This window comes from Bactrocera tryoni, chromosome 3 (genome assembly GCF_016617805.1).
Source record: "Bactrocera tryoni isolate S06 chromosome 3, CSIRO_BtryS06_freeze2, whole genome shotgun sequence".
Lineage (NCBI taxonomy): Eukaryota > Metazoa > Arthropoda > Insecta > Diptera > Tephritidae > Bactrocera > Bactrocera tryoni.
In genome coordinates this window covers 58,502,670-58,518,148 of record NC_052501.1, presented here as the reverse complement: position 1 = coordinate 58,518,148, position 15,479 = coordinate 58,502,670, and the positions used below count along the sequence as shown (strand labels likewise).

The window sequence follows — 15,479 nt, the reverse complement described above, 5'->3', positions numbered from 1 at the left end:
TGCTGTTTTATTTCATTGTGTTGGGACGACATCAGCACAAAGCAACAAAAAAACACTCAGAAGAGGCCTGTTTATAGTGCATTTGTTGGAACGGGTCTCGGTTCGGGTGGGCTCGTTGTTTATAACATAGATAACGAGTTCAGTTGGCCTACTCACGCTTGTTGTCGGCTATAAAAGCGAGCTGTTTGTTGCTTGAAGACATTAGTTACTCGAGTTCAGAGTAAATGGAAAGATCAAGTGAACAAAAAGTCAGTGGTCTGAGAAGAAAATTGAGTTTTGATAAAAAACTTTGGAGAAACATATGAAAGTAAAAGTGAACGAATTCTAAACATTGTGATAAAAATTGTGATTTTTCTGTTAATTAAATTCAACGTTACATACTTCAAAACAAAACGATGCCTGAGATTATTGAACAACCCAAACAAGTGTAAGTGTTTTCCTACAAATTTTTTATCTTCTTGTGTGATGTACATACATACATACATATATACATATATACATATGTACATATGTATGTGTGTCATATAAGGTACTCATACCCAAATGGAAAGAAAAAATAATAATTCTAAACCTATACGTACATACACATAAATTGATTTTATTTACAAGGATATGTATGTCTGACAATAATTAAATATATTGAAAATATAAAGTTCCAAACGTATTTTTTAATATTACAGACCTTTTGGAAACTGCTCAGTACCTCAACAAAACAAGAACCAGCAAACCAACTTTGGCTTATATAGTCATATACGTGGTACCAATGTTTCTTACGGCAATGTATCCAATTTGACACCCGCTGTCAAAATCTTTGTTGAGGAGTCAGTAGCTCTTTGCCAACCCGATCAAGTGCACATTTGTGATGGATCCGATATTGAAAACAAAATATTGCTGAAATTGATGTTGGACGATGGAACCATTATACCTCTTCCTAAATACGAAAATTGTTGGTTAGCTCGCACGAATCCTGCAGATGTTGCACGTGTAGAAGCTCGTACATTTATATGCACTGAGCAAAAGAATGAAAGCGTTCCTACACCAATAGAAGGTGTAAAGGGTACTCTAGGTAATTGGATTTCTCCATCAAGCTTCGATCAAGCAATTCAAGAGCGTTTTCCTGGCTGCATGAAAGGACGTACAATGTACGTTGTTCCATTTAGTATGGGTCCATTGGGTTCACCACTCTCAAAAATTGGAATCGAAGTCACCGATTCACCATATGTCGTTGCTTCTATGCGCATCATGGCCCGCATGGGTGCACCAGTCCTAGAGCAATTGAAAAAGCAAGAGGAGTTTGTACGTGCTTTACATTCAGTTGGTAATCCTTCCAACGGAGTTATTGAATACTCTTCATGGCCGTGTGATCCAGAGCGTACTATTATTTTGCATAAACCTGCTAAGAATTTAATAGTTTCTTACGGTTCGGGTTATGGAGGTAATTCCCTTCTTGGCAAAAAATGTTTTGCATTGCGTATTGGTAGCACCATAGCTAAACGTGAAGGTTGGTTGGCGGAACATATGCTTATTTTGGGCATTACCGACCCGAAAGGAGAGAAGAAATACATTACCGCGGCATTCCCTTCAGCTTGCGGTAAAACTAACTTGGCTATGTTGAATCCATCTCTAGCCGGATACAAAGTGGAATGTGTTGGTGACGATATCGCATGGATGAAATTCGACAGTGAAGGAGTTTTACGTGCTATAAACCCCGAAAATGGTTTCTTTGGTGTTGCTCCCGGTACTTCTGTAGAAACTAATCCAATCGCCATGGCTACAATTTTTAAAAATACGATTTTTACCAATGTGGCCTATACCTCAGATGGTGGTGTTTACTGGGAAGGTATGGAGAGCAGCTTGGCTCCAGGTGTCCAAATTACTGATTGGCATGGCAAACCTTGGACTAAGGATTCAGGCGAGCCAGCCGCACATCCTAACTCTCGTTTTTGTACACCAGCTGCCCAATGTCCCATTATTGATACCCATTGGGAGAATCCACAAGGCGTTCCAATCAGTGCAATTTTGTTTGGCGGGAGACGACCAGAAGGAGTACCCTTAATATATGAGTCACGCAGCTGGGCTCATGGAGTGTTTGTTGGTGCAGCAATGCGCAGTGAATCAACAGCTGCTGCTGAACATAAGGGCAAAGTAATAATGCACGATCCTTTCGCTATGCGTCCATTTTTTGGTTATAATTTTGGCCACTACGTCCAACATTGGTTGAGTATGGAAAACCGTGGAAACGTTCCCAAAATTTTTCATGTCAACTGGTTCCGCAAAGGCTCGAATGGAAAATTCATTTGGCCTGGATATGGTGAGAATTCACGAGTTTTGGAATGGATTTTGCGTCGGTGCAGTGGAGAGCAATGTTATGCTGATGTTGCTATAGGTAGAATACCAGCCGAGGGGGATCTTAATTTGGAAAGCATGAAGGTCAACATCGATTACAAAGAACTATTCTCTTTGCCAAAGGAGTTCTGGTTGGAAGAGGTATCGGAAATTCGTAACTACTTTGAATCTCAAGTAGGATCCGACTTGCCTGAAGATATTTATAACGAATTAAACCAACTTAAAGAACACGTTGCGCAAATTTAAATTGTATTGAATACTCAGAATTTATTAAACTATACTGTATAGAGATTTTAACTACTTTTAAAAAGCATGTGCCATATAATGTATTTAGAATATAACAACATTCATCTGTATTTATTTAAACGATTTGATGTGTTGTGTTCAGGAATTCATGTAAAAATTGCCGAGAGCAGAATTTGTAAAATCTGTTGATTTCACATTTTTCATCCATTAGGAACATACGTGCGAAAGGGGACACGTTTTACTTAAAATAGCGACTCGTACAGTAAAATAGTGAAATAATTTAAAGAATTGGGATTATTTGGAATTTAGCATAATACGCATAATGCATTTACAGTAACTGCGACCCTTCTTAATTACCGTAAAAAACCAATAGTACATAATTACACTACAAAAAGGCAAATAAGTATTTAAAGGAATTTAAATAATTCTAGGCACTAAACAAATAGAACTGCTAAATACCAGTTGTTAGTATTTTGCGTTATTTTATCTTTGAGTAGGAATACATTAAATATCTTTAAAATAATGATAAAATGATTTTCCACAATTGATTTAAAAAAATACTTTTGTAATTCTTTTGATATTATATAAGTATCTTATTATGTTAAGAATTTCCTTTGTTTACTATTGTAATAAACTCTAGATTTTTATAATCTAATCGTTCCTAAACAAATTTTAAACTCTTTATATTTTAAAAAATTAAAAAACAGGCATTTAAAACTAGGCTGTTTAGTGACGAATGTGAAAAGCAGTTATGCCTAATTCACATAGAACTTTTACTTCGCTATGCGTCAGACATTTGCTTTGGCAGAAAGTTACATGTTTGCTTTTGTATGAGTACATTCACATCAAAGCGAAACGCAGCAAGCGAAGCAAGGTGTTGAACAACTTTCATCTTTTTATGCTTTGCCAGGCAACAGTCGCCACTTTTATGTTGACAGTCAAAATTAAAAAAAAAATTTAAGAAAACCACCATTCACAGGAATATTCAGGGGTGTTGTGGAACCTCAAAGTTGTCGGAATCAGAATTGAAACCAATAAAAAAAAAGCAGTAGGTGTCATGAATTCAGTCATTATTGGTTTGATATTCGAAACGGAATTTGTATCGGTTTTGGATGTCACTGAAACCAATTATATCGGTTTTGCTGTCAGAAACAAAGCAAGAAGATAGTCGCACGCAGATTTGAAATGTAAGTTAAGAAATCGAGTTATTTTATTGTTACGAACTGATTTATGTTTATTTCTATAGGAGAAAACATAAGAATAAAGTGCGAAATGTCTTAATTAATGAGTTTTGGAAAAAATGCGGATATTTAAGTGGGGGAGCCGCTTTGCTTGATGTTTTTTTTTTTGGGAGGGAAAGAAATAATTAATTAAAGCGGGATTTCGAGGGCTTATAGTTATATATACATATAAACATCACCCGAAAATTTTTTGGATACGAATTCTTTGATACTGTGCCTTAGGGAAACAATTGCCCGATGCATCTCGCGTGTGCATTTGTCGGACGGCGGAAAGTATGCAGGTTGCAATTTCTGTCGGAAACAAAAAATTTAAAGAGATTCGTATTTGTTAATAACTTATGTTCAAGTTAAACTCGGAAAATTTCAAAAAATTAAATTCTAAATTTTTTTTTAAAGTGATTTTTGACCAAAAAAATGTCACTTTATGTTGCTTAAACATATGTTCAAACTTAAATTTTCTTAATTTTTTTTTTAGTTTAAATAGAAGATAATTTAATGCCAAAGATAATAAACTTTGCCCCATTTCCATATGTTTAGTTTTTCCAATCCTGCCCGCCAATTAAGAAAAATCGTAAAAATGAAAAACCGAGTCAAAGTTTCGCTTTCTGCCCAAGCGCTCATATATCGCTCGGTCACTATTTCCCTTCTAGCGTCGACAATATTTCGAATTCCCATCTATAAATTCCATCTATAAATGTTGTCTCTTAAAATCTTTCTTTAATTCGGAACTTATTAAAAACTTTAATAGGATTGCCTCCAAATGTATTCATTTGCAAGTTTTGTCACATTTGGATCGAATATTGGTTTTGCGTATGTTCGAAAAGACGAAAATCCAATCAGATTCTGTGACACCCTTGATAACACTGTGGAACATTTTTGGGATTATTGTCTGGGGGGTGAGAAATTCCAAGTCAGGGTGATGGTACTAGGTCAGTATAGTAAAACCCTCAAAGGGTTTGGCGTTCGTATGTGTCAGTTTTTTTTTATGACCTTTTAAATTGGTTCTCACCCCCAGATTAGCAGTTGTCCTGTGTAATTGGTTTGCAATTCTGACAGCTAAGCAATTCTGTCTTGGATTCCACAACACCCCTGATTAGCATAAACAGGCAATAATATATGGCCCTCACATTTTCGCATAAGTGAACACTTTATTTAAACAAACAGCAATAGAATTCGTTTTTTTTCGAAACTAGTCTTTGTGAGATGATTTACATGAATATTGGGTTCTACTTAGCTTTGTTAAACATCTCTCTATCTATTCAATTTGTTTTAGATAACAACCACCATTGTTTTTCAGCCCCCACTCCGCCGATTTATAATTCGATATTTTTATGTTTTTTTTATATTCTTTAAATAAAAAAAAACGTACAAAAAATTCATAGAAAAATGTTTTTAATTTTTAAATTTAATTTGAAAATGCCTAAAACTTAGGCATCTAGACCAGAAACCCCTCTTATACGAGTATGAATAGGGGTTACCGACTTTGCCCGCGTTCACTCAAAATATGAGTATGGTGAAATACAATGTATCCATTGAAAGTTCCATTTAATTATTAGTTAAGTGTTTACAAATTAAGGATACAAGGAGGATGGGGTCATGTGTAGAAGTTCACGCTAGTGAGGAAAGTTCTCTGATCGCCATTCACTTGGGAGTGGCCAGAAACGATTCTTTTGCACATGGCTCAAGCAGCTCACAACTTCCGGTCTTTGACCAAGTATCCTCTGGGTAGCCCAAGAACATCCGTTTGAAGGCGAGCTAAAGTGAGGAGGCGAAACATCCTCTACATAGGGTTGTGCGCTGGGTTAGGCACCCGCCATGTAAAAAAACACCCCCAATGAAAAGGAACAACAAGCCTCGGATGAGTGACCCCCCTTTTGATGACGACCATGGCAAACGATATAAAGACTTCGAATTGAAGACATGCACCTGGAATGTCCGGTCCTTTAATTGGGAAGGTGCCGCTGCCCAGCTGGTTGATGTGCTCGTTAGAGTGAAGGATGACATCACCGCCGTCCAAGAAATGCGATGGACGGAACAAGGACTGAGACGAGTAGGTCCTTGTGGCATTTACTACAGTGGCCATAAATGCGGCGGCTTACAGAAAGTTTCAAGACCGGAGCATATTCTTGTAGAACCCCCAAAGGCGATCTAGTCACATAATGCCCAGAGCATACTTAAATTATGGAGGGAACACTTCTCTAGCCTGCTGAAATAGCAATTACCCGTCTGAAGAACAACAAAGCAGCGGGGGCCGATGGATTACCGGCCGAGGTATTCAAACTCGTCGGCGAAGAACTGATAAGGAGCATGCATCAGCTTCTTTGCAAAATATGGTCGGACGAAAACATGCCCAACGATTGGAATTTAAGTGTGCTCTGCCCAATCCATAAAAAAGGAGACCCCACAATCTGCGCCAACTACCGTGGGATCCTCAACATCGCGTATAAGGTTCTATCGAGCGTATTGTGTGAAAGATTAAATCCCACCGTCAACAAACTGATTGGACCTTATCAGTGTGGCTTTAGACCTGGAAAATCAACAACCGACCAGATATTCACCATGCGCCATGGAAAAGACCCGTGAAAGGAGAATCGACACACACCACCTCTTCGGCGATTTCAAAGCTGCTTTCGACAGCACGAAAAGGAGCTGCCTCTATGCCGCGTTGTCTGAATTTGGTATCCCCGCAAAACTAATACGGCTGTGTAAACTGACGTTGAGAAATACCAGAAGCTCCGTCAGGATCGCGAACGACCTCTCCGAGCCGTTCAATACCAGACGAGGTTTCAGACAAGGCGACTCCCTATCCTGCGACTTCTTCAACCTGCTGCTGGAGAAAATAATTCGAGCTGCAGAACTTAATCGAGCAGGTGCAATCGTTTATAAGAGTGTACAGCTGCTGGCGTATGTCGATGATATTGATATCATCGGCCTCAACAGCCGCGCCGTTAGTTCTTTCTCCAGACTGGACAGGAAGCAAAGCAAATGGGTCTGGCAGTGAACGAGGGCAAGACGAAATATCTCCTGTCATCAAACAAACAGTCGTCGCACTCGCAACTTGGCACTCACGTCACTGTTGACAGTCATAACTTTGAAGTTGTAGATAGTTTCGTATATTTTCCTCTCCTGACGAACAAAAACCAAACTCTATAAGTCCCTCATTATTTCCGTCCTGCTATATGGTGCAGAGGCTTGGATGATGTCAACAAAGGATGAGTCGACGTTGCGTGTTTTCGAGAGAAAAGTTCTGCGAAAGATTTATGGTCCCCTGCGCTTTGGCCACGGCGAATATCGCATTCGATGGAACGGTGAGCTGTACGAGATATACGACGACATCGACATAGTTCAGCGAATTAAAAGACAGCGGCTACGCTGCCTAGGTCATGTTGTCCGGATGGACGAAAACACTCCAGCTCTGAAAGTATTCGACGCAGCACCCGCCGGGGGAAGCAGAGGAAGAGGAAGACCTCCACTCCATTGGAAGGACCAGGTGGAGAAAGACCTGGCTACGCTTGGGATATCCAATTGGCGCCACGTAGCGAAAGAAGAAGTATACAAATTAAAAGAAAATTATATAAATTTAAAAAAAATTATCCAATTTTTAACGCACCATCTGTCTGTGACTTTCTTTCAGCAGTCCGTCTACAATAGCATATATAAAAATATGTGTAAATAAATCAATTAAAAATTAAACGAATTGAAGTTGCAATTACAATTACTTATTTACTAACTTCCATTTGCCTATATTTCTTTTAAAAAACTATAGCATTAAGTTAGAAATAAAAAGAGCTATATACTAAAGTGGGTGTAGACAAAGTGTCTATGCTTCTTCTATTTGGCAAAAATTAAAGTGTATAAAATATTCTGCAAAAATGCTAAACAGAGTACACAGAAAGTAGAAACTACTCATCAATTTTTTCCTCTTTTCATCATATTAAGTATAAGGAAAACAGTAATCTTCAAAAACACGTGCTCAAATTCGATGATTTATCATTAATAATCGTGTTTTATTTGACCATTCTAAGCTAATATACAAGCTATGATAGCTTAAGACAAGGCAACATGATAGCTTAATTTGCCGATCAAATAAAACGCGCCTAATAATGAAAAAAAGTTTCTAGTTACCACTAGAGGTATCAGAGAACCTGATTGTCATTCTCTAGTATTATGTCATGTAATAGCGCCATCTATGATATTGGAGACAATGTGTCGATTATTTATTTACGAGCTCAGCGATTAATTGCGTTCCACATTTATCCACTCAGCAGAGTCCACTACCAACGGTTAGAAACTAAATAAATTCATAAAGCAGAGAACGTACAGACAGAGCAGAGAACTTAAAAGCAGAGAACGTATATTATAAATTTACGTTCTCTGGTGCAAACTAACTTCACACGTACGCTTACGCTCTATCGTTCAGTCGTTGTCGAGCCAGCAACGAATAAATTTGTTGCCGCCGTTCAAGATCGTTAATAAAAATTTAAAACAATGAAAATCAAAGAAAATGCGAAATTTAAACATATTTCATGAAACGTTTTGTAATTTGATGCATAATAGAAATCATTTTCTATTACAAATGATTAAAAACATTCATTAATTGACGTCTAACAGGCTTAATTCACCTTATTAAGTATTGAAAGATCGAAAGTCAGTTGTTTTAATATATAATAAAATCATAAAAAAGGATTTAAGTGGTTTCGCCATATATTAAAAGTCCAATATATAATAATTTGCAATCGTAATAAACGTTGGGCGTTTTAATTTAAATGCCCAAAAATTCTTATTTCGTTCGATGTGGCCACAATGGAAAATGTTATAAAAAACGCTTATTTTGAAGCGCTCTCACACTGGAATAAGTTGGGCATCCCATTATTCCTGCGCAAGACTATAGCGCAAAACCAAATATGCCCTGCGAGAAATATTTTATGATTCTAAATGCCTTTGGTGCCATGCAATGCCTTTTGTGTTCCAAGTCTTTTAAAGATAATAGGGAATATATCCTTAAAAGACATTTTGTTAATTTTCATTATACTCTTCATTATTTATAAAATTTGCATAATTTTAATTCCAATTTCTCACTGGGCTACTTTGTTTTCGTGCTCACCAACACAGTTACAGATCCTCTCCTGCCGACCACTGAACTAAACAGAGTTTTTAATTTACATACATACGTAGTATGTATGTATGTATATACCATAGAAATTCTATTGATACAAATAAAGATATGATAACGAAATAATGCGAATATGCATACATAAGTATGTGAAGGTCATTAATTTTTTTTTAACATTTAAGTTCATTTGGCACATCTTCATAGTAGTTAGTAGTCAAAATAAATATATGTAATTTAGTAAAATAAAAAATAATTAATTAAAAAATATTTTTTATATTTTTATTTAAAACTAGTTGACCCCGCAGCCGTTGTCCTGCGTGAAATTATGTGCTTTGAAATGAAAAGAAAGTTGAATTTTTATTGTGTTGAAAATCATTTATTTGCAATTTTTCTACATTTTTTTAATGCAGCGCAGCTTGATAAACAAAATTTTTTGGTTTCTGTTCTGGTGCGTAAATGTATAGAGAAGATGGGTTTCCAACTTGTGAACACGCCACGTATAATAGTGATAGATCCAACTTTGAGACGCAAATGATGATGCGGCATATCAAGCCTCTCTAAAGAATATAGAAATTCCACTGTATGATATGTATGAGCGCAAACCTTCCACAATTTGACTTTGAATCTTCCTGTTTAAGTCATTAACATCGGTATTTTGGAAACTAAAGTTGCGCGTGCTCTCAAACAATCGCAGTTACGATAATTATCGTAATTTGGCCAATGTTCCGATAAACATTCGTGATGTGGTAATCTTTCGTAGAAGTGAATTGACAAAAGGCAGGTGAAATTGATATCAAAGCACTGGAAGTATCAACCGGAATTTGGCCATTTCCAATTCTTAGCGAACACGATGTAAAATTTCTTCGGCCATGTAATTTTTTTCGTATCCCATAATTGACGCGAATTTGAAGGCTGATATGTCGAAATGATCTTCGCGAAAAGTGTGCGAACTTCAGTGGCATGCGAAGTAGCTACCGCATTGTCCATCGTTTGTTTCTAGTTATTATCATGTTTCAGCAATTGCAATTGCTGGCATGCTTCTCAAAAAGTTGCACACACTGCACCATTCACAATATGCAATGCCTCAAATGAAATTGAACCGCAAGGCGCACAACAGTCGGAAAACTTTCATGAATTGCAAAAGTAAGTAAAGTTCACGACAGTAGACAACAGTGGCGAATATGGTACGATCCATGTGTTGTCAACTTCGATATTCACGCCTCCAAGTTGCATGCTATATGTTCTGCCATTGTTGTCTGGTGAGCGACGCCGATACAGTGGCTATTCATCATTTCCACTCACCACTTCGTATAATTCTGGATCTATCTCTGGATCAGGCATTTTCGCGGATATGATTTCATCAATTTGATTGGTTACACCACCATCCCCATCCAAAGAAGAATGTGTGGGTGCGGCAAACCTCTTTTTTGCTACTCAACAGAATACATCCTTCATTTCAAGATAAAGTCCATCAAACATTGTAGCTGTTGTTTGAAAAGTCGTGCTGTGACATCGTGACGAAAAGAACGCCGACCGATATTAGCGCGACCTCTTCGTGGCTTCGTAACAAATTTCAATATGTAATTGATCAGTTTGTGTGAAACACACATAAAGTGTTTACTGAATAATTTTCAATAATTTTTCTTTTGAATAGCCGGTATCAAAAAGCAAGCGGCCGAAATTGAACGATTCAAATAATTTACAAATCAAAATAATAAAAAGCAAAACAAACAAAAATTGAAAAAAAATTATATTGAAAAAGGTTACTTTTTGGAATTGTCCAATTTTCCGACTTTTCCTCATAAAAAATATTTTTATTTTTAAACCTTCCCCGATCCACAACGAACAACTTCAGAAAATTTCATCAAGATTGGTGCAGCCGTTCTCTTAGCGTTTCCAACAAACAAACATTCATTTTTATATAACGTTTGTATGGGAAAAAGAAAAGGGCTGTTTTTAGGCGTTTTCCGGCAACTATTCGAATTTTTCTTGCTGTCCTTGAACCTCAAAGAATATTTTAAAAAAAGAATTGGCAAGATTGGTCCAGGCGTTGTTGAGTTATGCGCTTAGCAACACATTTTGCGATTCATTTTTATATACATATGTACTAGCTGACCCGGCGAACTTCGCACCGCCTAATTATTGGAGGCATATTTAGTAAGTCACAAACACAAGACACAATACTTTTTTAATTTTATTGAAATTTGCTGCTTTTAGATTTTTAGGAATATTAAAGAATTATAGTATAGATGCACAGCAAAGAGACGTTAACATTTCAAGTGACATTTTACCATAGACAAATTTTTTTGAGTGAATACTGACAAATATTTACACTATAACTATCAAACTACATCTGTCGTTTTTTTTTTGACGATGGCAATGGTTAGGAAAAGAAGAAGAACTACATCTGTCATCGAGAAAATAAAGAATTCAAACAACTATAATATAGTTATAGTGAAGCTATATATCCCTTAACTCCTTAAAATGCATTGTCCGTTTTGTAAAAAGTGGATGCAACGGCAGAAAAAAAATAATAATTGTCCAGATTGTATTAAATTATAACATAATCGCTGTTACCTTCAGATTTTGTACCAGTGTGGTAAGAATGTAGAACGAATAATACGCGTGAACAGGGCAAAAGTACAAAAAATATATTAAAGCAAAAGCTGCTATCTAAACCAAAACACGTTTCTACAATGCCATCTTCATCATCTGAGGAGACATTCTGTGAATTAAATTTATCGGCCGAAGACATACAGGACATTCAAGTTATTGAAGACAGCCAAAAGCCCAACATCAAGAATGTTCTGGTAGATATTGATGTTATTGAAGACCAGCAGCTCAACATTGATAATGTTCTGATCGAATCAGATTTGTCCGAGTCGCCTAGTACTTCCTGGCGAGCCAAGTGGTTCCCAAGTAGATGGAGCCAAGTTGATGGAAATAAAGAGTTACTAATACACGTTGACATTAAGGATCCAAATGCACATATTATATATGTACATATTAAGTCATTTATTTATATTTATACACTTCATATACAAAAATTTAAAATTTTCTTGGATGTGCTCTTTTCTGGACTGTGAACATGATAAACAAATCTTTGCTTAAATTAAATACAACACAGTTATGATCATATACAGTTAATTAATATAGTGCTTTCTGGTAGACAATATTTTTAGTTTTTTTTTGCGGTGCGTAAATAAATAAGGATGTTGGTTTTCCGACACGCGAACACGCAACGTGTCATGCCAGACATGTCATTGTCCATGTGCGAAACAGCTAAACTCTAAGTTTATTCCGCAAACTTGCAACGATTGGCCTTGCGATTTATTTATGGTCATCGTAAACGCCAGACGCACGGGAAATTGCAACCTCTTAAAATCAAATAGCAAATCCGTTGGAATCATAGGTATTCGTGGGATTGAGACATCCTCTCCTTTGTATTTTCCTTTGATTATTTTAGCTTCGATGATTGATTCACAACCAATCTCGTTCCATTGCAAAGTCGAGGTTGATTAATATTACGCAGCATGATGACAACAGACCCTACTTTTAATTTCAAATTATATGGTGGTAGTCCAGGCAAGTCCAATGAATTTAAAAATTCTGTAGGATAGATGACTACGTCATCCTGGTTTGTGGTCGTGTCAACTGATTTGTACGTAAACAACTCTCCAATATTGCTCGTTCACTTAAACAATCGTGGTTATTATATTGTTGTTTAATGTCCGGAAAAATACGCTGAATAAGCTCCTTTTTCGATTCTGTGAAGTGACAGAAATCTGTGGGAAAAGCCATTAATCCGGTCGAGCTGTCAACCGCGACCTTACCATTGCCAATATCCAGCAACTGCTTCGAAAACACAGTCGCAGTTTGATCTTGTTGCAAAAACACTCGCATATTAGTAGTTAATTGTAGTGTCTTTACGTGCCGCCACAAATTTGATGATTTTAGACATGCGTTTATTTCGTCAGCAACAGTCGATCGAGGAATTACTGGAAGAGTCTGACGAAAATCACCTGACAACAGTATCATAGCTCCACCAAAAATGTTTTGGTTATCACGTCAATCTTTTAACGTCCTATCTAGTGCCTCCAGCGACCTCTTGTGGGCCATTGTGCATTCGTCCCAAATTATCAATTTGCATACTTGGAGAGTCTTCGCCATAGCGCTATTTTTGGCAATGTTGCAAACTGGCGTTTCGTTGATATGCATGTTTAATGGTAATTTTAAGGCTGAATGTGCAGTTCGTCCGGCTTCTAATAAAGTTGCTGCTATTCCAGATGAAGCCAACGGTAGGGCTACCTTATTTTGCGATCGGATCTTTGCTAATAGCAATGAAATTAGGAACGTTTTCCCAGTACCCCCAGGAGAATCAAGAAAGTAAATCCCCCCAGACCCACTGTTTACAGCTTGTGTTAAACGATCGTACGCAATCCTTTGTTCTTCGTTCAATTGCGGAACAGTTGTGCGAACTGCTTCGGTCATAGCTTGACTATCGTACTGGAGTTCTCTTTGCAACTCATGGTTAATGCATCTTGCATAGCACGATTGGGTGCTGTCAGGCCCAAACACGACAATACTTTATTTGCCATTAACAAACACATATCTTCTATTATGAGCAATGTGTCATTGTAAATCTCTGCCGTAATTTCAAATGCAGGATTCAAAGTTTCACAACGCACGCGATGCAACACATCCCCAGACATGTCATCCCTATATTTCATCCACAAATCATTCGGATTTGAGGGGAAACATGTCGATATTATAATCGCAAACAGTGAGCGAATTTGATACAGCGATGAAGATATCACGGAATCCTTGAGCGTATCATCCCAATGCGAATCGTTTTCAAGCAACCGTAATAATTGACACGCCTCACGGTAAGTCGCACACAGATGTCCATCAACTGTTCGTTATTAGGATGTACTGTATATATACGGCCTATAGCATCTGTGGCAAATACATTTTCATATCCTTCAAGTGGTGTTCCTTGTTTACGACGCTGAAAAGACTTTGATGATGCGTTCCATGTGTAGTAGCGCGGCATATCAGCATACAGCAAAGTGCGAGCGAATTGATCAGTTGCACAAATTGAGAAGAAACCTGTCAATGTGGTCACAGGTGGACGTGCCGCTCTATCCACAGCGTTGTTTGGGTTGAAATACACTCGTTGTCCATTTTCTAAATGAACTGCCAAATGCAATACAGTGGGATGTCTTTCATGAATTGCTGCTGCTTACATAGCGACCCATCTGATAGTGAGACACTTCATCATTTGTGTTTGTTACTGCGAACATGGCCATGTCGCTACCTTTGTTAACATATTTACATATGTACTTTATTATATACAGATCGTCCACCGTCCTCAACTGATCGCCGACGATACAATGGGTAACCATCGATTCCCGATATGGTTTCAGCAAGCAAGTTTCTCGGGTACCGTTTGGAGCACTTGCCGTCGATCATATAGGGTGAGCTGTTGTTGAAAACACCGCAAGGTCCATGTATCATGTGTTTAGTTACTATCGTATGCAATTTTGGGTCAACCGTTTCATCAGGAATTTCGGCTGAAATAATGGAATCAATTTCTCCTGGCCTTATTTTGTCAACCAACCAGACTAATATGTGAGCATGTGGCAAACCACGCTTTTGCCACTCAACAGAGTACATCCAACAACGTACTTGGCCATACACACGATGCTTTGTAATGAAATTCATTAAAGATTTTAATTTTTGCTTGTAAACTCTGGCTGTGATGTCATGCCTATCAAGTGGTGTTTGGTTGTGTAGCAGTTCTTTTTTTATTTCAATCCATTGCGGGTTACAGGTGAATGTAATAAATAGGTCTGGACGGCCATACTTTCGAACATAAGACATCGCATCTTGAGCGTACTCGTGCATGTGGCGCGGGCTTCCGATGTAAGACGGTAAAATTGTCATTCTTCCTACATTATTTACATTGCCGTCAGCATTGATTGCATCGCGAAGATAATGTACTCTTCAGATCGAAGCTGCTGTTGGTTAAGACGGATGTATGTCAATCTTTCAGTCTCAATTTTGACGTACATGTCCACTGCATACTGATGAAAGAGCCGTTGACACATCAAAATGTGATTTACTTCACCTTCACGGATCATGAGTCTGTATGCATAATAATTCATGGCACTGACTTTTTTGTGTGTATCAGCACCTGGAAGTACATATGATAAAAAAATACATTTATATATTGAACATATAAACTATTTTATTTTGTACTAGCTGACCCGGCAGCCGTTGTCCTGCCTGAAATTATGTGTTTAGAAATGAAAAGAAAGTTGAATTTATATTGTGTTGAAAATCATTTATTTTCAATGTTTCCAAATTTTTTCAATGTAACGAAGCTTGATAAACAATATTTTTTGGTTTCTGTTTCGGTGCGTAAATGTACAGAGAAGATGGTTTTCCAAATCGTGAGCACGCCACGTATGTATATCCGGCCGTGTGAAAAACATAGCATTTCCAAATTTATGCCACACACTTCTAGCGAC

At 37.4% G+C, this 15,479-nt stretch overlaps 1 protein-coding gene across 1 annotated transcript; it reads left to right on the top strand.

The window, feature by feature from the left end:
• The first annotated feature begins 215 nt into the window (after nucleotides 1–215).
• LOC120770394 (phosphoenolpyruvate carboxykinase [GTP]-like) lies at nucleotides 216–2,850 on the top strand. The gene is made up of 2 exons (XM_040097825.1): nucleotides 216–427; nucleotides 681–2,850. The coding sequence occupies exons 1-2, from the start codon at nucleotides 396–398 to the stop codon at nucleotides 2,590–2,592; spliced, it is 1,944 nt and encodes a 647-aa protein (XP_039953759.1). The 5' UTR covers nucleotides 216–395; the 3' UTR covers nucleotides 2,593–2,850.
• The last annotated feature ends 12,629 nt before the right edge of the window (nucleotides 2,851–15,479 follow it).

Coding starts and splice junctions, on each gene's coding strand:
- LOC120770394 (XM_040097825.1), top strand. CDS start 396: ATGCCTGAGATTATTGAACAACCCAAACAAGT. Junction 428..680: donor ATTGAACAACCCAAACAAGT/GTAAGTGTTTTC, acceptor TTAATATTACAG/ACCTTTTGGAAACTGCTCAG.